Source organism: Glycine soja, chromosome 9 (assembly GCF_004193775.1).
Source record: "Glycine soja cultivar W05 chromosome 9, ASM419377v2, whole genome shotgun sequence".
Lineage (NCBI taxonomy): Eukaryota > Viridiplantae > Streptophyta > Magnoliopsida > Fabales > Fabaceae > Glycine > Glycine soja.
This window is the reverse complement of record NC_041010.1, coordinates 43162945-43184739: the sequence shown is the minus strand read 5'-3', so window position 1 is coordinate 43184739 and position 21795 is coordinate 43162945. Positions and strand designations below refer to the sequence as shown.

The following is a 21795-nucleotide window of genomic DNA, read 5'->3' as shown; positions in this document are numbered from 1 at the left end:
CACCACCACCATGCCGCCAACAATGTTGAAGAAGAACGCACAACAGAATCAACAACCACATCGCCGGCAAGAACACGTAGAAGAAGAGGAAGTGAGGTCGCGGAAGGAAGAAGCGAAACAGACAAGGCACAAAAGGAAGAGAAAGTGCTGGGTGTACAAATATTTTAAAAAATTTGGCAGGGCTATTTAGGTATTTTCCGCTTAAGTGCTGGGTGCACCAATAATAATACTGGGTGCACCTAGCATCTTCTAAAATGGTAATGGGCCTGAGGTTATTATTTAAAGGCTGAGTGTGTAGATGAGGTATAGATGATAGATCCAATGATAGAGGCCCGGTCGGCGCAAGGCATGGCATCCAATTGATATTGTCTTTCTTTCCTCCTTCGTTCCTCATCTCAGCAATCGACGCCTAGTTACAGCACTCCCCCCTCTCAATCCTACTACTACCCCCTTTTTATTATTTCTTTTTATATTTTTTCTTTCTTTTTAAATTTCCCAATTCTCCATTTTTATTTATAAAATAAAAAAGGAGAAGTAATTTTAGTTTTAGGAAGGCGGGGGAGCGATCCCCTAAACCAAACACGAAAAAATTGAAATCTAAATCTACAACACAAAATGGCATTTCACGTAGCTTGTCCAATTACATGGTAATGCTTCTTTCTCTATGTTCTATTCTTTCTCTATCTCTCTCTCTATCTCTTTTTTTTCCCTCTTCTTTTCAATTACATGATATGAACGCTTCACTCTCTTCTTCTTCTTATTCTTTCCCTTTCTTTGTTTTGGTGTTTTGTTTGCAGTCGCCGAATCTGTTTCTGCACGCTAGGGTTTCCGCGCGCTCTCCACGCTGCTCCCGACGCTGCCGCCAATGCCTTCGTTCACGATGTTGCGTCGCTCCGCGACTTCCTCGCCGACACGCGCAGGGACGACGCCACCGTGCAGGTCCCCGTCCCCAAGGTTCTGCCGCCGCCGCCGCCTCCTCCTCCTCCATCCGACGTTGTTTCTCTCGGCGCTGACGCGCTCGATGAGTCGGCCTCCATGAAGGCCAAGCGCATCGCCCTCCAGCGCAAGGGTGCCGCCGCCATGATCGCCGCCGAGGAGTACGCTCGCCGCTTCGAGTCCGGCGATGTCGTGGTGAGGCTCCCTATTCTCTCCTGACTAAGAGTGTTTGTCGTTAGTGCTCTAGTTTGATTGAGTTGTGTGCTCTCACTTTGCGTTATTGATTAATTCCATGTTGTTTCCGTCTTAATTGTTGATTTTAGCTCACTACTGATGAAATTTTGATGTTGAAAGATAAGCTAGAGGAGTTTTTGGCATCTTCATGATCTTGAGCTTTGATAATTATTGTTGTTGCTTTGTGTATGTAGTGCTACGTTGGGTGTAGGAAGTGCTTTTAATTGTGGATTTTTTGTCTTTTAATGTTTTGTGTCTTTCTTAATGAATGTGATGTGGTGCTGCTGGCTTGTTTAAGCAGAATACTCCGGGAAATGTTACTGGAGACGACCAGGGTCAAGCCAATAGGAGCTATTGTCGAATTTGCAAATGTGGAGAAAATGAAGGAAGTGAGAAAGCTCAGAAGATGCTATCGTGCAAAAGTTGTGGTAAGAAGTACCATAGGAACTGCCTGAGAAGTTGGGGTCGAAATAGAGGTAAGAAGGTGTATTTGTTTGTATATGCTAATGTGGTTCTAAGTGCCGTATGTTCTCATGTTATGGGTCCCTTTTTGGCAGATTTGTTTCATTGGAGTTCATGGACCTGTCCTCTTTGCCGGATTTGTGAGGTAATGAGTGGTGTGCGATGCTAATTGGCTCGTACTTTTTCATGTATTGTTTGGGGGAAAGGCTCTCTTCTTTCTAAATCCTCATGTGAAAATGGTTGCTGGCTTTGTAATTGGTCATGCTCTCAATCTAGTTCATCTATTTTGCAAAAGTATCTTTGTATTGCACTCACTAGAATGAGAGCAGCAGTGCTTTAACTCTACGGATCTTTCATGTTATTAGCTTGATTATGTGGTTTGCATATCCTGTACTTTGGAAAATGTTGTGTGACTTGAAAGTAGATATTTTTTTGGGGGCGGTTTTAGGTTTAGTCTAAGTTTTGCGTGCTTGATTGAATTAAATAGAACATTTGTTTTACTATTACAGAATGGGAAAGTTTCTATTTGTGTATTTTTTTTAAATTACAAGAAAGTCATATTTTATAGCAGGTACAATCATAGTCTTTAGTATGCCTGCCTTCATTTAGTTTCCTATGTATATTTTTATCTGGAAATTGAGTTGATTTTTGAGATTATGTAATTAAGTGGCCGTATGATTCAGGCATGCTTTTCCATTCTTAACCATTAACTTAATAATAACCTGCTTTGTGTATGATCCGATACTCAGTTGGTTTTAGGGTTACTTATCCCCTTCTACCCCACACCCACTAAATATCCCTAAAAGTCAGCTTGTTTCCATGTGAAGTGTTTAGAATAGCTACTTTCTCATGTTCTTCACCTTGAATTTCCATTGGTTTTGATAAATTGATGTCTTTGTTGAAAATTTGCTGATACCAGCATAATATTTATGTTCTGGTAGTCTTATGCTTTTTTTGCTTCATCCAGGCTTGCAGAAGGACTGGTGATCCAAGTAAGTTCATGTTTTGCAAAAGGTGCGATGGTGCTTACCACTGTTATTGTCTTCAACCTCCACACAAGGTAGAGTCTGTGTATCACTTACTAGTGAGCTTAATATTGATTTCATATATACCATTTTATTTATTATTATTCATAACACATAATGCAGAGTGTTTGTAATGGGCCTTATTTGTGCACAAAACACGCAAGATGTCACAGTTGTGGATCCAATGTCCCTGGAAATGGACTAAGTGTGAGGTATGAATTCTGAATAATTTAGCTTTGGTTTGATGCCTGGTGTTGGTATGCTTAACATTGTTTCCATGATACGGCCCATCTATTATGACTGTGTTGATGCCCATAGGAATGTTGCAAGAGGAATGCTTAGTTAGTTTTATGGTCAAAACATATATCCCTGGTAGAAACCAAGCAAAAATCTTTCGCTGGATTTTTTTCAATTATTACCTTTATTTTATATGTTATAGCTGTATATCATCAACAATTGCCATGAAATTGGCAGTTACTCAATGAGTTTCGGAAATGATAATTACTGCTTTGCCTTTATTTTTAATTCATAACTATTAAATACTTTATCTTCTCCATCTTTGTAGTACGCGACTGGATTTTCTTTTTTAATGTCTGACATGTGTAAACCTAATAGGCTACTTGAAGTAGTTTAATGCTTTTGCTGTCTCTATGTTTTACATGGCACTGTAACTGGTTTTTCTTTTTTAAATGTCTGGCATGTGTAAGCCTAATAGGCTACTTAAAGTAATTTAAAGCTTTTGTTGTCTCTATTTTTTACATGGCACTGTGGTGGTTAATTCCTCCCTTGCCTTGCAGATGCAGCATATTTTAATTGAGGGATGTTCTAACTTCTTATCATTCTTTTCTTTTTTTTCTTTCCTTAAAAAATGTTTAGGTGGTTTATGTCATATACCAACTGCGATGCATGTGGAAGATTGTTTACGAAAGGGAACTACTGTCCTGTTTGTTTGAAGGTTAGCATCTCTTCCTAATCTTCCTTTCTTGAATGGTTTGCACAATACAATAAAACCCTACTATCGTTGGGGCAAGTACCTAGAACAATCTTAAAGGGAATTTCTTTCCTTCTTTGTGTGTGTATATTAATTTTGCAAGGAACTTATCTACAACAATCTTAATTCATTTATGATCTTTTAAACCATGAACCTTAAATGAACGACACCAAGTGTGTGCAATCATGCGTGTGTGTTGGTTTTCCATATATCATCCCGTATCCATCCAGCCTCCATCTCAAATATTATGCTTTTCTTATCTGGATATAAGTTATTTTCATTTTGGTTTCTCTTCCTCATCTCTTTTAGTTTTTGCCCACTGAATACTAGGTTATATGTAAAAATAAACAATGTTTGCAGAACAGGAATTCTTAATGTTCACTGTATGTTTTTGACTTATTTTGTAGGTTTACAGAGATTCAGAATCAACACCTATGGTTTGTTGTGATAGTTGCCAGCTCTGGGTACATTGCCAGTGTGACAATATCAGGTTAGTTTACCCCTCATATTTGTGAAGATGGACTGCTTTCAATCTTTCACTGTATCTTATTGACTGTTTCCATGTGCAATTCTGGAATATATATGTTGAGGAACATTCTATTGTTTTATTACATTGTAAACATTGATTACACTTTGCTTTTTTACTTCTTGGTCTTAATTCTTTAATGCCCGGTGGATTAGTAGTTGGGTTTTGATCGTTGAATATGCACAATTGAAATATGCTGGCTGGAATGGAAGGTATTTTATAGTTTACATGTTGTGCAATATGCACTTAAATTGAAACTCACTTTAGTACAGTAAATTGCACTCAATCTCCTTTTGAGATATAGGCGCTGTTAATTTTTGGCAGATTAGTTTCTCTGAATGTTTTTCGGTTCCTAGTATTTTTATTAAATTATTATTCATTATTTTTGTTTGAATGATTGTGCTTTTTGATTTGTCCTGACCTTTATAAATCACGGCTTCATGGGACCCTGCCTGTTTCGGGAATGACATTACTGGACTCTTATTTTGGAATAAATGTTTTGCAGTGATGAAAAATATCACCAGTTTCAATTGGATGGGAATTTGCAGTATAAATGTCCTACATGTCGTGGGGAATGTTATCAGGTATGCAGTATATGCCTTCAATATATAACTACTTTATGTCTCCCATGGAAAATCTCTGGAATGATTAAACCTAGATTTTAATCTCTGCATCCACCTTATATGTATCTGTACACTCCAGGTCAAGAATCCTGAAGATGCTGCCCGAGAGATTTGGAGGAGAAGGAATATTGCTGAAAGAGATTTGATTGCTAGCTTGAGGGCTGCAGCTGGTTTGCCAACTCAAGAAGAGATATTTTCTATTTCACCATTTTCAGATGATGAGGATAGTGGGCCTTTAAAACTAAAGAGTGAATCTGCTCGTTCCTTTAAGTTCTCTCTAAAGAATTTGGCCAATGACTCACCAAAGAAGAAATCTTCTAGCAAAAAGACTGCTAAGAAAAAAGACTCACAGTTATTTATGACTAGTAAAATTGACACACACAATAGTTGTGAAGGACATAGTGATATTAAATCTTTGCATAGCTTAGATGATGATAAGAATGATGATATACAATCCCAGAGAAATGAAGGTCCAGATGTTTACTCATCCCCTGCTGCTGGAAGCTTGAGTCAAACTGAAGCATCTTTTCCTATTGATCAGCCAGGGATTTTGAAACAAAAGTTTGTTGATGAGGTGATGGTCAGTGATGAAGAGAGGAAACCCAGAGTAGTTCGAATTAAAAGCAACAAGGCACTTATTCCAGATAGTGAAGAGGAAAGTGGAAAACACAGTCTTAAGACTCAGAATGTGAAAGGGAAGAAGTTGGTTATAAATTTGGGAGCACGGAAAATTAACGTGGCTAGTTCTCCACGGTCTGATACTTCAAGCTGCCAAAAAGATCAAGATCCAGTGACTGTTAATGGTATACATCTTTCTTTTTGTTTTTCTTGTCACTATATATTTGCTTGAGAAATTGTAATTGTGTGATTTGTGTAAAAGTGGTATGGGGCTGATTTTTCAGACATTACTTCTTTCTGCCCATGAAATCAGTGACACATTTTACACATTATCCAGGAGAAAACATTTAATTATCCTGTCAAATAATTACTATTGTGCAACAAAATTTATAGTAATTGTATAATTTGTAACTGCTTTTTGTGTGTATGTATATGTTCTTGAATGGTTTGATTGCTTTATTTGGTTTTGCTTCTTTCCTCTTTTATTTTTGTGTGATTTTTCCAATTCAAATTTTCTTTCAGGAAATGAAGATATAAGCCAATGGAGGAAGGGAGACAAGTTTGCATTAGATAGACAAGATGACACAGCTAGGCATATTGACGGTAAAGGTAAATTTTTGTTATTGCTCTCTGTTTAAAGAGTAACAGTTGAGGATTTATAAGATATTTTTAAATAAGTTGTCTTGGATAAAAACTGACCTATATTTATGTGATTTTCAGGAAACAAAGTTGATTCTGGGCAATCAAAAATTTTCAGGGTTTCGGGAAGAGAAGGGAATTTGATTAAGCTGGGAAAAGTTAAGCCAGATGTTTCTGAATTCAACCTGACCTCTGGTAGAGGCAATATGTCTGATGGGCGGATAAAACATAGTATTGATGGAATGATTAATCAGGTTGGAATAAAAGCCCCATCAAGAGGTGAAAGGACATATTTGGGGAAGCAGTCAGAAGGCAGCTCTGATGCATATGAGACAGATGACAATAATAATCGTACACCTTCACATTCTTTGCCAAAAGACTCCAAACCTTTACTGAGATTTAAATTCAAGAAACCCAGCATTGAAAGTCAAAATTCTTCTCAACAGGAGGAAGAGAAGATGACAATCAAGGGCCAGAGGTCAAAAAGGAAGAGACCTTCACCTTTTAAGGAGAAAACAACATTTAATGAGTCTGAAGGTGTAAGTCAATCACGTCAAGACAGTGCAATGGATGGGATAATGGATGCAAACTGGATATTAATGAAATTGGGCAATGATGCAATTGGAAAGAGAGTTGAAGTTCATCAGACATCTGACAATTCTTGGTTAGTGCCTTCTATATCTTTTTGTTCAAGTCTTGAGGAAAAGCTGAGTATATACTAATATAGCACAGGAGGCGGAGGGGGTGATGCATCGTTCATATTAATAATAATTTTATATAAAATGAAGTTTCTTTCATTATTATGTGTTCTTTCCCAAACTTCTATGCTTTTTGACCTCCCCATTTTTGTCCAGGCACAAGGGAGTGGTTACTGATGTAGTGGAAGGCACTTCAAAGTTATATGTTGCATTAGACGATGGGAAAGTGAAGAACGTGGAACTCAGGAAACAAGGGGTCCGTTTTGTTCCTCAAAAGCAGAAGAGATCTAAGACATGAACTAAACTTGTCCACCCTTTGTGATCATTTAATGTGGATACTTTTCTTAATTGACTTTGAAGATTTTTCATCTTTGAGGCCTCTTACTGAATTTATGTTCGTAGCTGCTCACATTGCCGCTGATTTTTGGGTGAAGCATTCTTGATTGGAGCAAATTTCAGTCGAAAGAATTAACCATTTACCTCAGTCCTTTTTCTGGGCTGCAGGTTCTTGATCGCGAGTTAGATTTTTGTTCCTTTTCTACATGTATCTGATTTCAAAGTAGATCCTACCTGTGATGTATAGGTTCACCATTTCTGTAGAATAGATTAGTTAAGGCCAACGTGTTAGCTGTATGATTAATATTGGTAGTATATTTGTGAATTCCAGGTTTCATGATTTGAGATATTATCTTGAAAGATGAAATTATCGTCAACTTTTTAGAGTTGATGGTTGTTCACTTCTACCTTCTCACCCTTCATACTTGCACTGGCACCCACTAAGATTCAACACATAGAAATAGGTGCTTGGGTATCACGGAACAAAGCACGAACATGTGTTAATAATGATGTGTATGAAATAGATTCATGGTTTGTTGCTTGCTGATGTTTCGGGAGTTTCTACTCCTTGGCTGATTTATTTGTAGTTTTTTTTCTCCTCTGGGCCTTTGTGCCCCTATGTTTTACCAAAAATTATTTAGATTCATGGTGAGAAAAAAAATAATTATTTTTTCACGGTAAATGTAAAGTGACAAATAGTTGTTTCTGCCTTTTCATCATTTTATCATGATTTTAAATAGTAGAATCAATTCTACTCCTATCCTACAATAATAATTATCCTGTAAGATAGAAATAAGTTTCCAAATAATTATTATTTTAGTTTTTTAATATAAAATTAATAATAATAAAATTTTGTAAAATTGATCTTTTATCTATTTATGATTTTTTCTTGATGTGTGTAAAAAAAATCTTGGATGACAAATATTATGTGATGGAGGAAGTATGACATAATTTGATATATTTTTATTTTTCATAAATACTATTTTTTTTTATCATATCTCTTGTTACAACTTATATTTTCTTCCCTTTCTTATCTAGTGTTATTAGATTCGGACTAGTCATCGACTTGGTTGAAATATTGGTTACTAGGTTAAGGGTCGATCTAGTAAATCATCATATCTTTTTTAAAAGTTTTTTTGAGTAAGCAACATAGTTTTTAAGAATTCAGTATATATAAACAACCTTAGGTTAGAATTTAAAATATATATTATTGTTATATAATGACAAACATAAAATAATATATATACAAATTAGTCAAGAGAAAATTAAAATTGGTAACAATTTTATCATTTCAAATTTTAAGATATGGTTATGTTTGGTAAAAAATATAAGCAAATTTATAAACAAAACAAGTGGAAGATATAAATTTATTTTTCTAATATGAGTGATGTTGTTTGACCGTAAAAAAAAACTAAAAAATATATGATTTATCGAGTTAATCGAGTCGTATTAATTTTATCATCTCAAATTTTAAGATGTAGTTGTGTTTGGTAAAAAAATATAAGCAAATTTATAAACAAAACAAGTGGAAGATATAAATTTATTTTTCTAATATAAGTGATGTTGTTTGACTATAAAAAAAACTAAAAAATACATGATATATCGAGTTAATCAAGTCGTGTTGAGTCGCAGTGATTCATATGTAGAATTCGATCAAATAGATGGCTTAAATAAGTTGGGTGTCTAATTCTCAAGCCAATAGGTTGACCCGACCGGTATGAGTCGAGTTTAATAATTATGCTCTCATCACTCCTGATAAATATAAATCTTTAAAAAAATATACAACCATGGTTCCTCATAATTTTGTAAAAATATCTTTTTATTCTTGTACTAGAAACTAAAATTTGATTTAGCAAAATTTGAGGGTTAATTATGCTTTTAAAAAAAATTTAAACTTAATATAATAAAGATTTCTTATCATTAAATTTTCTTACTTGAAATTTAAAAATTGAATATTATTTTCTCCTTGTTACATCATTATAGACTTGTATCTTTTGTTTGATTTATGCAATTTTATAATTTTCTTAATATGTGATAATGATTATGAATCTTTTGATTGTTGATTAAATTTAAATTTGATATATTAATTTTAATTTTTTTTATTTATTTCCCTCAAAATAAATGTCATATCTTTGTCCCGAACAAGGAGAAACAAAACTGCAAACTATAAATTATAGTAATATTAAAATTATAGTTTAGTCAAATTGAATTTCACTTACTCAGTTCACATCTTGAAAAAAGAGAATCTAAACAAATTTTATGTCTTTTTTTGTTGTTGTTAGTCTTTACAATTTTTTATTTCGAGTTTCTTTTATATTTATTTAATTTTTTTGGTACTGTAATTATTTTAATTTAAGTGAGCTACCTAACTGGCTCAAGTCCTCTCAACTCAGTATACCAGCCAGACTAAGACGTTGGTTCATTTTGGGCCCCCGTTTTGACCGAAGACACAGTAGCATATCAATTTCAGTTGGAGATAGCTGTGAGTAGTGAGAGGGAGGAAGACATAGACATAAAGAAGGAGAAGTGAAGTGATGAATGCCCCAGATCGTTACGAGCGTTTCGTTGTCCCTGAAGGCACCAAAAAGTAACTATCTATCCTTTCAATAATCACTTATTCTATTTCTTCCATTTTCACTTTCTGATACTCTTGTTTTTTTTTTTTTTTTTTTCCTTTTCAATTTCGAAAACCAGGGTTTCTTATGAGAGGGACACAAAGATCATCAATGCCGCGTCCTTCACCATCGAGAGAGAGGAGCACACTATCGGCAACATCCTCCGCATGTACCTCCATTCTCCTTCCTCCTTACTTTTCACTTCTCAGTGTCACCGCGAAACCCTAACTTTTCTTTGTTTTTTGGTTCATGTTCAGGCAGCTTCACAGAGACCCCAATGTGTTGTTTGCCGGATACAAGCTTCCTCACCCTCTTCAATACAAAATTATCGTCAGGGTTAGCATCTTTTATTACTACTACTGCTGTCGACTTCTTTCTATTTCATGGAATAGTTCTGCTTTTTTACTCCTCAAAACTTCTCCAAGTAAGGTTTTAGGGCATGTTTTGGTGTAAGCTTGTTTATAAACACTTCTAAATAGAAGAAGAAAAAAAATGAAATGAGCTTCTCCACAAGTTAAAATTAGCTCTCTCATATAGCTTCTCTTTAAAATGAAAGGACATCTACAAATTGGTTAATGGAGAGCTAGTTTTAGCTTATTGAGAAGCTCATTTTATTTTATTTTTTCTTCTTATTTTCTTTTCTTCTTAGAAGTAAAAGCGAAATAATAATGAGTACACAACTAAAAATATTCAAAGTGTCTATGTAGTGTTCCTCAAAGATACTTATCTGCCACAGTTATAACATGACATGCATTTATTTAGAAGTGTCTTTGCTTCTTAGTTTTAGACCTATTTGGATTGCTTCAATTTGGATTCATTTTAATCTTTTGATAAGCGGATGTTGACTTCACACTTGTGACTGTGTGTGCACACACGTGTATATGTAAAGTCTTTTTTAGTTTCCTTTTCTTATAGGAACTGGGGAGTACAAAAAATCTTTGTTCTGTATTTGAATCAAGAGTTCATAAATTATTATTTGTTTTGTTATTTTTTTCAGATACACACCACTAGTCAGTCTTCGCCAATGCAGGCATATAACCAGTCTATTAATGATCTGGACAGGGAACTTGATCATTTAAAGAGTGCCTTTGAGGTAAAATGTGTCTTTTAGTTCTTCTTTTGCATAATATCTAAATTCTATGACATCATTGTTACCTGTGTACTCTCCTATCTTGGGAGTTCTTTCAAATATTGAATAGAGTATCAGCGGTTAGTACCACATAATAATGCTTGTTATATGGGTCTCATTTCGATTTTCTTCCCTAACCTAGAAAGCAGTTGTAGATTTTTGAAATTAGACTGATATCATTTGACTCTTTGGTGTCTCTAATGCCTATTTGTACTTATGGAGAAATTGGAGATTGAATGAGGTTCAGCATTTATATTAGAAGTTTGCTTTGTCCTTTGATTGTTTCTACTCTTCTATGTTACTCACAATATTTTTCCTAAAGGCATTTAGAAATATGCACGTACCCAATTAAGGAGATCTATGCCACACTTGGAATTCAGAAATAGATTTTGCTTCATTTAGGAATGAACCTCTTGACTATCAAATAATTACCAACGCCTCTCTAGCATTTGTATAGTTGCTTTGAAATATACGTACTAAATAATTGTCTCTTGGTGGCTTTTTATCAGTTTCTCAGGTGAAATATTGGATAGACTTTTTTGGAAGCACAGTACTTCTGAAAAATGATTGTTGTGTGTGGATTTTATTCAGTATTCTTATTGCCTTTTTTCTTTAGTTGCCGTTAGTAACGTATTCAATTTTTTTTTATTGCAGGCAGAGATGTTGAAGTTTTCTAGGGACTATTGATTTACGGTCAAGATTGATGGTGTTGCATTACAAACCCTGGCAGATATTGAGATGGCGAATCATTTCTGCTAAATGGAATTTAAACAGGATGCTTTTGAGTGTTTTGGGAGATTTGTTAAATATGGATGTGTCGGAGGAATTTTAACAATTGTGATTTGTGAACAATTACGAAGTTAACAAAAATGCTTTAACAGGAGCAATTGCATCATATAATGCTAGTTATGTTAGCAACTATTAGTAAATATCTGTCACATGGATCTTATATATAATGGTCTTATTGTAGAATTATTTACTGTGCCAAGTATACGCCGTTGAGGGCATTGTCTGGTGACGAGCAATCAGTTATATGGTTTGGAACTTTGGATTATTTTAGTAAAATGGTTTAGAGAGTAGCCTTCCATTGTTGGGGGTGTAATTATTAGTGAATTCTAACGGAATTGCTCTGTGGTGAATATTATATACGTCCTTGAAATCAGCTCGATAAAAGGGATGTCTAGTTCTAGTGGATAACTGTTCTCTTTCTCTTGTTGCGGAGTATTACTTAATCAACGTTTTTAGAAGCAATTAGTATATTTTAGCATTATTCCAGTAATCGACCAGTGTAAGGAGACATATTTCTGTTGGTGTGACTTGTCGATTTTGTTTTATTTTTCCTTTCGAGTAAGCTTTTCTACTGAAATTTGTTGTTTTTCTATAACATGTCGTTAAGACACTTCTTTTAGGACGCAAGGTACCAATGCACTTCGGTTCACCCTTGGAGAAATGATTGCTGAATGCACTTTTTATTGATTGTAACATTCTGATTAAATCTCTAACAAATTGTACAATTTATCTTTTCAATTTTCACAAGTGGTTCTAGCAATTTTTTTTTTGTTTCTTTGCTACAGTTTGTATCTATCTCTACACTACCTATCAATTTACATCTACATGATAGAGAAGTCCTCATCAAGCCCATCTAATTCTCCCCTAAGTTTGTGTTGTTGGATAATTAACACAGATAGTGATGTTGAGAAGTCTGGTCCTGAAAGAACATCCCCTATTGGTCCCAGTTCCGGGCACTGTTGCCAGTCATTCATCCCCTTTGTCAATATCGAGTTTGCTCCACCTTCTCTTCCTACAATGACAAGTGAGTATTGTCCATCAAATGATCTCAGAGTAGAGAAGGTCTCAGATGCATTTGCAAGATGCTTCTCCATATAGGAAATGCGACCTCCAACTATATACCTTTCATAGAACTGTGCAAAGCATTCATCATCCAACCCCATCTCCTCCTCCTGCTCTGTAATGGTTACCCTATAAGCTGCCAATCTTGAAGATTCTGCAGTTGTATCTACCAGGAATCTAATTACTGTCACTTTTACTCCAGAATGCCATGCTACACGACCCACATAGGCCAGTGCTTCTCTGTCATCTCTTCCACCAACGAATATTATTGCCACTTTGAGCAATGGCTCCACGGACCCAAAACCTCTGTTCACTAGAATCCCCACGGAACAAGGGGCACTCTTCAATAACTGTTGAACAAAATATATCTATTAGTGGAAAAGTTATGAGGTATTATGTTCTCAGCTAGCTATTAGAAACATTATGAATAAGAGATCATACATAAATACATACATAGGTTCCCCAAGATTTACCTTTCGGTTCACATATCTGAAGCCTGGATTGCCACCATCGAGTTTTCCATCCTGACGCTGGTACCTGTGGAATGGAAGTATGATGAGGGCAATCATCAAGTCCTCTGCTAAAACGCAGATGTTCTGTGCCATGCTAGTGATTGTTGACACTGCCAATGATCTTTTGAATGTAATCCCATTGCCGTCTCTATCTACATAGGCTTGAAAGGAGCTAGTTATTTGTTCTCTCATCTCTATCACTTGCTTGTCTTTTATAGTTGTTGTATGCACTCCTTCACCACTCTCTAATGTTGCTGCTATTTGATCAGTTAATTCAATAATTTCTGCAACATATACCAGAATGCTAGAGTCTGCTGACCCTCTTGAGATCTCCATGAAATTGATGGAAGCAGGAACATTATCAAGTCCGTGAAGGCACAAGAGTATCCTTAGCTCACTTAATGGGTCCAGCAATTGGAGGGCGTTGCTGTGAGTAGGTGCTCTTTTCCTGGCACGTTTGATGATATGTGCCACAACTATGGGTGCATGCACCAATGTGAGAAATATTGCAATCACCGGAACAATGGCAGAGGAGGGAGTACCGGAGGTGCCACAATTCAGCTGGAAGGTAATTAATACAAGAGAAGGACAAACAAACAATGAGATTGATGATTCATTAATGCAATGCAAGTAATTAATTGGTGAAGAGAGAAGAGAAATGAGGAAGATACTTGCCGCTTTGATAGACAAGTAGATTTGAAAATGGCCCTTGGTGATGAGGAGCAATCCGACTGCAATTGATTCAGGCCAGTGAAAGCCAAGCAGTGCCCCAGCAACAAGTGTGCCAATAACTTTACCCAGGACTGCTACGGCTACGGGTAAAAACAATCTTATCCACGTTATAGGGTCTCCGGGGTTGAATTTGGTCATATCAGCTGCATAGCCCATCCACAAGAAGAAGATAGGAAAGAAGATGGTTGCCAAGAGATAGTTGATTTTGGTGATAACCCATTTGGAAAGTCTTCCCTCCCTGGGAAGACATATCCCTGTCATAAATGCACTTAGAACCGGACTATAGTTGTATAGAGTTGAGGAGGCACAAATCATGACCATGAAGGCAATTGACAGTACCAGGTGTGATCCTTTCATGGGTTTCCCTTCAGGGTTCTCATTGTTCACCCACGCCATAAATACGGGTGAAACCACCGCCGTGAACAACGTCTGTGCTAGAACTGCAACGCTCATTGTGATGACTGCCATGAGAGCCTTGTCTTTTTTAGGGCCCAGGCAGTATATATCCGATGACAAGAAAATGTAGCCAACTGAAAGAAGCAATGAACAGAGGAAATCTGAGTGCATCCCGGCCCCTATCACAAGGCTTCCAATGTCTGATTTTCCTATTTTGAGGCTGGTTATTACACGCGTCAGAACCGGAGACGCCGTGCTGGAGAGAAGAGCAGAGAGGGAGATGCTGACTGCTAGTCCCGATTGCACTGTGAAGTAACGGAGTAATGAAGTCAAGGAACTTGATATGATGAAGGTGCACAATATTCCTGCATAAGCAATTTGAGCATCCTTTGTTGGTTTCTTCAATAGCACGTAAGGATCCATCTCTATACCCAAAACAAACATGTAACACATCATGCCAAAATCCATGATAAATCCAAAGGTACTGTTGAATTCATCATATAGTTTACGTAAAAAAGGTATGTTCCCCATAATTAGTCCTACCTGCATAACATAACATAGCTAGTATATATCAGAAACTTCATTTTCATCATCCGATCATCACATCACGACGAGAGAGCTTACAATTATGTCGGAAGTAACGCGAGGTTGTGAACAAGGCTTTAGTAGGAAATGCACACCATTGCATGCAACCACCATGGCCATGAACACAAGGAAATTTTTGCCTAATTGAAGTATAAGGTAGCCTAGTTTTTCTGAACATTGCGTTATAGCTATTGCCATGTCGACCGAGGCTTGGCTAGATTAGATAGATATGAATGTTAATATTTGTGTATATCTATTATTATTATTATTATTATCTTGGTTTTCGTTTTCTCCAACTTATTTCCATGTACAGTCTCATCTCCAAGCACGCAATTTTGCCTTCTCATTTTTGTTTTGTTTACGATAATCAATTGTCGCCAATACTTAGAAGCGAGTGGTCGTGATTCATGGCTTACTTTCAGGAGACAATGGAGGAACTCTCTCCCCCAGTATAAGACATATGCAGACAGACACTGCACGAGGATTATAATAAACCGGAAAACATGGATAAATCACAAATCTTCTATTAAATCTCCATCACTAATTATTTCCATATCGATCTATAAGCATATATTATATTTGTAAATGCAAAGGTGCGCCCATCTTATAATTAATATATAGCAGTATGGTAGTTTGTAAGCTATACGGCCATATTTTTTGGTATCATACATTTCCTGCTATTTAGCACATGTCAATGTGTCATTACCAAAAGCGTAGAATGAATTTGTTTTCTATCTATCTATCTATATATATATATATATAAATTCACATCTAATACATGTCATTTTAGGGGGTGCATGCAGGGTATTAGAAAATTCACCAAATAAATAGATACAAGGCTGATTTTATAGTTCAAGGAAAGCTCATGCAACACCAGCAAATTCCTAAATTATAACAATAAATTATTCTCTCCTAGGGAGGCCGAGGCTTTTGCATGGCCTTCGTTGGGCCATCATAACATTTTTTGACCTCTGTTTAACAAATGTCATCTTTGAAACGGACTTTCTTCAACTGGTCCATTGCTGGAAGTCAAAGTCTATCCAGGGCAGGGAGGATTGCAGGAACTTTTTCCATCATCAGAGTAGTGAGAAGGTGTTTTTTTTGTAAGGAGACAGGCAAATAAAGCTGCTCATAGCTTCTGAATTTTTTATTGATAATTGCTGGATTGAGGAGCTCTCCCACCAATTGCACCAAATCATATCTCGTAATGTATTGTTCCTGATATCCAATAAAGTCTAGCTTAATCGTAAACATTTTTTTTAGAGCAGTACTGTTTAGTACGGTTCTTTTTTTTTTTTTTTTTGTACGAATCATACGAATTACAATATCTACGGTGGTGATTTTTTGTAAAACAAATCTTGTTAAAGATAATTATAAAATTAAAGAAGAATTTCAGGGAAATCAACATTCCTGCGTTTTTGACGAAATCAAATTTTGTAACTTTTAGCCTTTTCCATTATTTTATTCCTAACAATAAGAAAGAAATTCTAGTTTTTGAAACCAGTAACTATTAGTTATTTTGGTTTCCAGTGTCAAGGTTCTATAATTTTGATCTCTAACTTCAATAACTATCTGCCATTTTAGTTCATGATTTTAAGGAGCTTAAGATATTTTTGATTTTGTTGCATATTAACCAATTGAATAAATAGTGTATATACTAATGTAAAAAACTTTTACACTTTCATTTAATAATAAATATTTATGATAAATTTAAGGAAATTGGTCTCTAATGTTAAAAATCAAAGTGAAAAATAATTATGGTCACATTTAATGACTAAATTAATTAATTTTGTAAAAGATTTATATACTCTCAAACGATTACAAATTATGTTAAAGATTACTTTTAACTTTTAAGTTAGTTATTGTAAATTTAGCAAATGATTTTGTGTGATAGTTTTATCTAAGGGGGGTGTATTGGATTAAGATTTCAAAGGATTTTAAAAGACTTTTTTATGATTAAAAAGTCTTGTGGTATTCAATCAAGACTTTTATAAAATATAAACAAATCTTGTGGTATTCAATTAAGACAATAAAGATTTTTTTTCAGGGCAACAAAATCTGTTGGTATTCAATTGAGATTTCTTACCACTTTTAAAATGTCTTTTGGTATTCAAAAGTAAATAGATTTTGATGGATTCTTTTGTGGAATGGATTTTGAGAGACTTTTTAGTTAGAAATACACATAAAATACTCCTCCAACAATCTCACCCAAACCCTTGAGACTTTTCATAATCTTCCAAAGACTTTTTCTTCTCCTGCCGAACAAGACACAAACCACTACCAGGTTCATTCTCTTACAACTTTTTAATCAATTTTACCTATTTTTTTAATGGCAATCGATAGTCAACATTGTTCATACTATATGTATATTACGCAAATCAAAAGAAAAGGGTGCTGTATATGCTTCAAGATTTCGTATTCATATTGTTTTCAACGTCCAGGCAATGAATATGCATCAAAAGAATGGCAATTGATATGCATCAAGATTTCATATTGCTTTTTTTTAGTACTGTATATGCAAATCAAAATAAAAAACTCTTTTTTTTTCTGTTTCTTCAACTTGTTTTTTTACAACGTCCATTATTATTATTATTATTTTCTTGTGTTATTATTAAAATGTTAATTATTAATGTGTTATTATTATTTTTTTGACAGCGTGTTATTATTATTATTATTGTGTTAATAATTTTTTAATTGTTATTGTGTTATTATTATTGTTATTTTGTTAATAGTTTTTTTTTAAACGATTTTATGATATATGAGTATTATTTTTATGGAAAATGCTAACATGTGCCCTTAAGACACTTGTTAGTGTATTATGTATAGAAATTTTGTATTGAAAGTTGTGCAATTTACTTTTTTAAAAGTCAAAAATTGTTATTTTTAAGACATAGTTACTATTGGAAGTATCCTTAACATGTGCCCTAAGTGCGCATGTTAGCATGACCCTTATTTTATTATTAGGTAGTTTTTTATTGGTTTTTCTATTGAATTGTATATTATTCGGGATATAGTCACTATACTTTTGACAATTAGGAAACAATAACTATTTTTGTCAAATAACTAGTTTCTTATATATATATTAGCGATCAAATGGGGGATTCACAAGAAAATAACAAAGGAAAGAGTAGAGACAAAGATAATTATGTATCTTGGACTATGGAGGATACCAATGAGTTGTTGCACCTCTTGGTGGATGCTATGAATAGGGGATTGCGTGATGCCAATGGGTCACTTAGCAAACAAAATGTAGAACGAATAATACTTCCTCAACTCAATGCAAAAACTAAATTTCCTAAAACTTATAGTCATTATTTGAGTCGGATGAAGTGGTTTCGAAACCAGTATAACATGATGTCAATCCTTATGTGCAACAACTCTGGCTTTGGATGGGACCCAATTGGAAAAACTTTCACTGCTCATGAGGATGTATGGAAAGATTACTTAAAGGTGAGCTAAGTTCATAATCTTTTAAATATATTAATAGTTATAAATTTAGTAAATTATAATATTTGTAGTATATTAACAATGATTTTTTTTTAGTCCCACCCAAGTCACAGCAAACTTCGAGGAAAAAGTATGGTTGATTATGAGTATTTGAAGATCGTTGTTGGGGGTGGAGTTTCTAGCGGGAATAAATCTATATCAGTCGATCCAGATGATACTGATGCAACAACTTTTGAGCCAGAAAATAGAACTGTTGGGATAGAAGAATTTTCATATGATCCTAATAGTGATACATTCATAACACCAAATAACTATGAACCAGCATATCAGCCTCCATCACCAAACCAACCAAGTCCACCATCCCACCCCCCTTTAGATTCAGAGGTTCCCATAGAAAAACAAAACTGTCACAAGCGAAGGAGATCCGAGTATGGAGGGAGTTCAAGCGCTGTTGGGATCAACAATCAAGGCAACGTTCTGGAAAATCTTTCTGTTGGCATTGGGACTATTGCTGTGAATTTTGAAAAAATATCCAACATGATGGAGAAAAGAGAAAAAGATAGAGATAGAGATAGAGAGCTTGAGGGTATTATTTGGGATGTTATAAAAGAAATTCCAAATTTGGATGACATAACGCGTTTCAAGACAGCTGAATTGTTAAATACTAAAGCAAAAAAGGATTTTTTCTTGAAGATGTCACCGGAAGAACGCTCATCTTGGATAAACTTTAAGTTAGGGAATAATTAATATTTTGATCATCTATTATTAACATATTATTTTAAACATCGTGAGTTTGTTGAACTATATCTTTTGGGTCTCTATTTTGGTTGAAGTATTTGGTTTGTTTTTTGGTCGAACTATTATGGTTGTATTTTGGTTGAAATATTTGGTTTGTTTTTTGGTCGAACTATTATGGTTGAAGTATTTAGGTTATATATTTTGTGAAATTGTTGTGGTTAAACTTTAGTTATATTTATTTTATATATGAATTTGTATTAACTTTGATATTGACTTATAATCATGACCATGACATAAAGAACGAAGAAATGGATGGAGATATATATAATGAAGATACAAATGATGAAGATATAGATGACGAGGAAACAAATGAAGAATTTTATGAAGCCACATACACATATGTGATGGCAATTTATGCTTTAATAGATATATTAAATCAGTTTTTGAATATGATGCGTGGTGAACATATTGAACGTCCATTAACTCGACGACAAATTACTAGTCGGGGATATGACTATATACACAAAGCATTAAACGATGATCCTGCAATCTTTCGACAAGTATATAGGATGTATCCTGATGTATTTCGAAAGTTGTGCACGATTATAAGAGAAAAAACACCTTTGGAGGATACAAGATTTATTTGTGTTGAAGAAATGCTTGCATCATTCCTACAGATTGTCGGCCAGAACACTCGATATTGTGTAATCCGCAATACATTTGGCCGATCACAATTTGCTACAAGAGAAAATTTTCACAAGATTTTGAAAGCTCTGAACTCATTAGCACTTGATTTAATGGTTAGCCCAGGCTCAACTGTGCCTGCAAAAATAAGGGAAAGCACAAGGTTTTATCCTTATTTTAAGGTATGTGATCATTATCTAATTATAACAAAATTATAATTATAATTGTGATTATTATAATAATATTTATGATTATTGATACACACACTTTAGGATTGCATTGGAGCTATTGATGGTACACATATTCCCGCATCAGTAAAAGGACGAGATGTAAGCAGTTATCGTGATCGTCATGGAAATATATCACAAAATGTATTAGCTGCTTGTAACTTTGATTTGGAATTCATGTACGTTCTTAGCGGGTGGGAGGGTTCAGCACATGATTCCAAGGTGTTAAGTGATGCTTTGGCAAGGAAGAATGGACTTAAAGTGCCCCAAGGTAAGTATTATCTGGTGGATTGTGGATTTCCTAATCGACGCAAATTTTTAGCCCCATATCGAGGTGTACGATATCATCTACAAGATTTTGCAGGTCACGGTAATGACCTTGAAAATGAAAAGGAATTATTTAATCTTCGGCATGCATCCTTAAGGAATGTGATTGAGAGGATATTTGGTATTTTTAAATCACGGTTCACAATTTTTAAGTCAGCACCTCCGTTTCTATTTAAAACACAAGCAGAGCTTGTGTTGGCATGTGCAGCACTTCATAATTTTCTTCGCAAAGAATGTCGTTCTGATGAATTTCCAGTGGAACCTACTGACGAGTCTTCATTTTCATCTTCAGTGTTACCAAATTACGAAGACAATGATCATGAACCCATTGTTCAAACACAAGAGCAGGAACGAGAAGATGCTAATATATGGAGGACTAATATAGGTTCAGATATGTGGAGAAATGCTAATAATTAGGCGAACATGAAGTGAGAATCACTTTGTTATTATTTTTTTAGGCAATAATGACTTTGTTATTAAAAGGTTTAAAATTTCTATCGTTTTTATTTTCTTTATTCAAACATTATAATTTATTTATCATCTTTTTCATTCACTTTTGTAACTTCCGTTATTTTTTTGTTTAAAATGTAATAATCTTTCAAAATCTTAAAAATCCATAAAGTACTTTGAAATCTTAAAAATCTGTGTTAGAAATCCATTAAAATCTTGGGTTAAGAATCCTTATTGTAAAAAGTCTTTTAAAAAAAATCTTTTAAAATCCCACAAAATCAATACAATCCCACATAATCTTTTAAAATCTTCAAGATTGTTTTTGTCAAAATATTCTCTCAAAATCCCAATCCAATACACCCCCCTAAATAATATATGTATGGTATAACTTGTTATTTAATCAAAAACTGTTGTATGATATTTTTTCTTTTGTTTTCTCCTTTCACAAATTGTTAATTTTATAATAATTATTTTAATTGTATAAAAAATAATTAATTAATTAACAGGTTAAAAACTTTTATACTTTATCCTTTCTCAGATTTCTTTTATAAGATCACTTTTAAAAATTTGTTTATCTCCTTTTATTAGGTATTTTCTTATTTTTAAATGTATTACTTATTTTTTTTATAAATATATTTAATTAATTAACATTTTTAACAAAAAAATAATAAATGCTGAAAATTAATGAAGACAACTCTTTCTTTTTCTTATAAATATTGGAGAATTCACTCATCTACGTTAATTGTCCTCTTTCCAAATATGATGAAAAATAATTAAGTGAAAAAGAAAGATAATTAATTTTAAAAAATTAATAATAATTTTAAAAGACAATAATTAATAAATTTAATATGACAATAATTATTTTTCTTAAAAAGTAATAGACTTAGTTGAGATACTCTCATATAAAAAGGAACAGAGAAAGTCACATCCTTGATTGTACTCAAACTAGAGTCTTATGGTTAAGCTGAATATCCGGAGAATGATAAATAAATAGTAATAATTAAGTTAAGAATT

The 21795-nt window shown here is 34.2% G+C and overlaps 5 protein-coding genes across 5 annotated transcripts; 4 read left to right on the top strand and 1 right to left on the bottom strand.

The window, feature by feature from the left end:
• Nucleotides 1-350: 350 nt before the first annotated feature.
• On the top strand, nucleotides 351-7503 carry LOC114425037. Its single transcript, XM_028391763.1, has 13 exons — nucleotides 351-647; nucleotides 798-1131; nucleotides 1472-1646; nucleotides 1728-1777; nucleotides 2600-2692; nucleotides 2781-2869; nucleotides 3534-3612; nucleotides 4056-4138; nucleotides 4680-4758; nucleotides 4877-5600; nucleotides 5938-6024; nucleotides 6136-6718; nucleotides 6909-7503. Exons 1-13 carry the CDS (start codon nucleotides 616-618, stop codon nucleotides 7048-7050), a joined length of 2550 nt encoding a protein of 849 aa, XP_028247564.1. The 5' UTR covers nucleotides 351-615; the 3' UTR covers nucleotides 7051-7503.
• Nucleotides 7504-9484: 1981 nt separating this feature from the next.
• On the top strand, nucleotides 9485-11934 carry LOC114366951 (DNA-directed RNA polymerases II, IV and V subunit 11). The gene is made up of 5 exons (XM_028324004.1): nucleotides 9485-9675; nucleotides 9783-9872; nucleotides 9961-10039; nucleotides 10701-10796; nucleotides 11487-11934. The coding sequence occupies exons 1-5, from the start codon at nucleotides 9623-9625 to the stop codon at nucleotides 11517-11519; spliced, it is 351 nt and encodes a 116-aa protein (XP_028179805.1). The 5' UTR covers nucleotides 9485-9622; the 3' UTR covers nucleotides 11520-11934.
• Nucleotides 11935-12442: 508 nt separating this feature from the next.
• On the bottom strand, nucleotides 12443-15106 carry LOC114425695 (cation/H(+) antiporter 28-like). The gene is made up of 4 exons (XM_028392643.1): nucleotides 14948-15106; nucleotides 13871-14866; nucleotides 13157-13756; nucleotides 12443-13033 (listed from the first exon to the last, which is right to left on the bottom strand). The coding sequence occupies exons 1-4, from the start codon at nucleotides 15104-15106 to the stop codon at nucleotides 12443-12445; spliced, it is 2346 nt and encodes a 781-aa protein (XP_028248444.1).
• Nucleotides 15107-18267: 3161 nt separating this feature from the next.
• LOC114367578 (uncharacterized protein At2g29880-like) lies at nucleotides 18268-19362 on the top strand. The gene is made up of 2 exons (XM_028324771.1): nucleotides 18268-18358; nucleotides 18452-19362. Exons 1-2 carry the CDS (start codon nucleotides 18275-18277, stop codon nucleotides 19100-19102), a joined length of 735 nt encoding a protein of 244 aa, XP_028180572.1. The 5' UTR covers nucleotides 18268-18274; the 3' UTR covers nucleotides 19103-19362.
• A 39-nt stretch (nucleotides 19363-19401) lies between these two features.
• LOC114368522 (protein ALP1-like) lies at nucleotides 19402-20865 on the top strand. Its single transcript, XM_028325755.1, has 3 exons — nucleotides 19402-19653; nucleotides 19771-19959; nucleotides 20050-20865. Exons 1-3 carry the CDS (start codon nucleotides 19402-19404, stop codon nucleotides 20746-20748), a joined length of 1140 nt encoding a protein of 379 aa, XP_028181556.1. The 3' UTR covers nucleotides 20749-20865.
• Nucleotides 20866-21795: the final 930 nt, after the last annotated feature.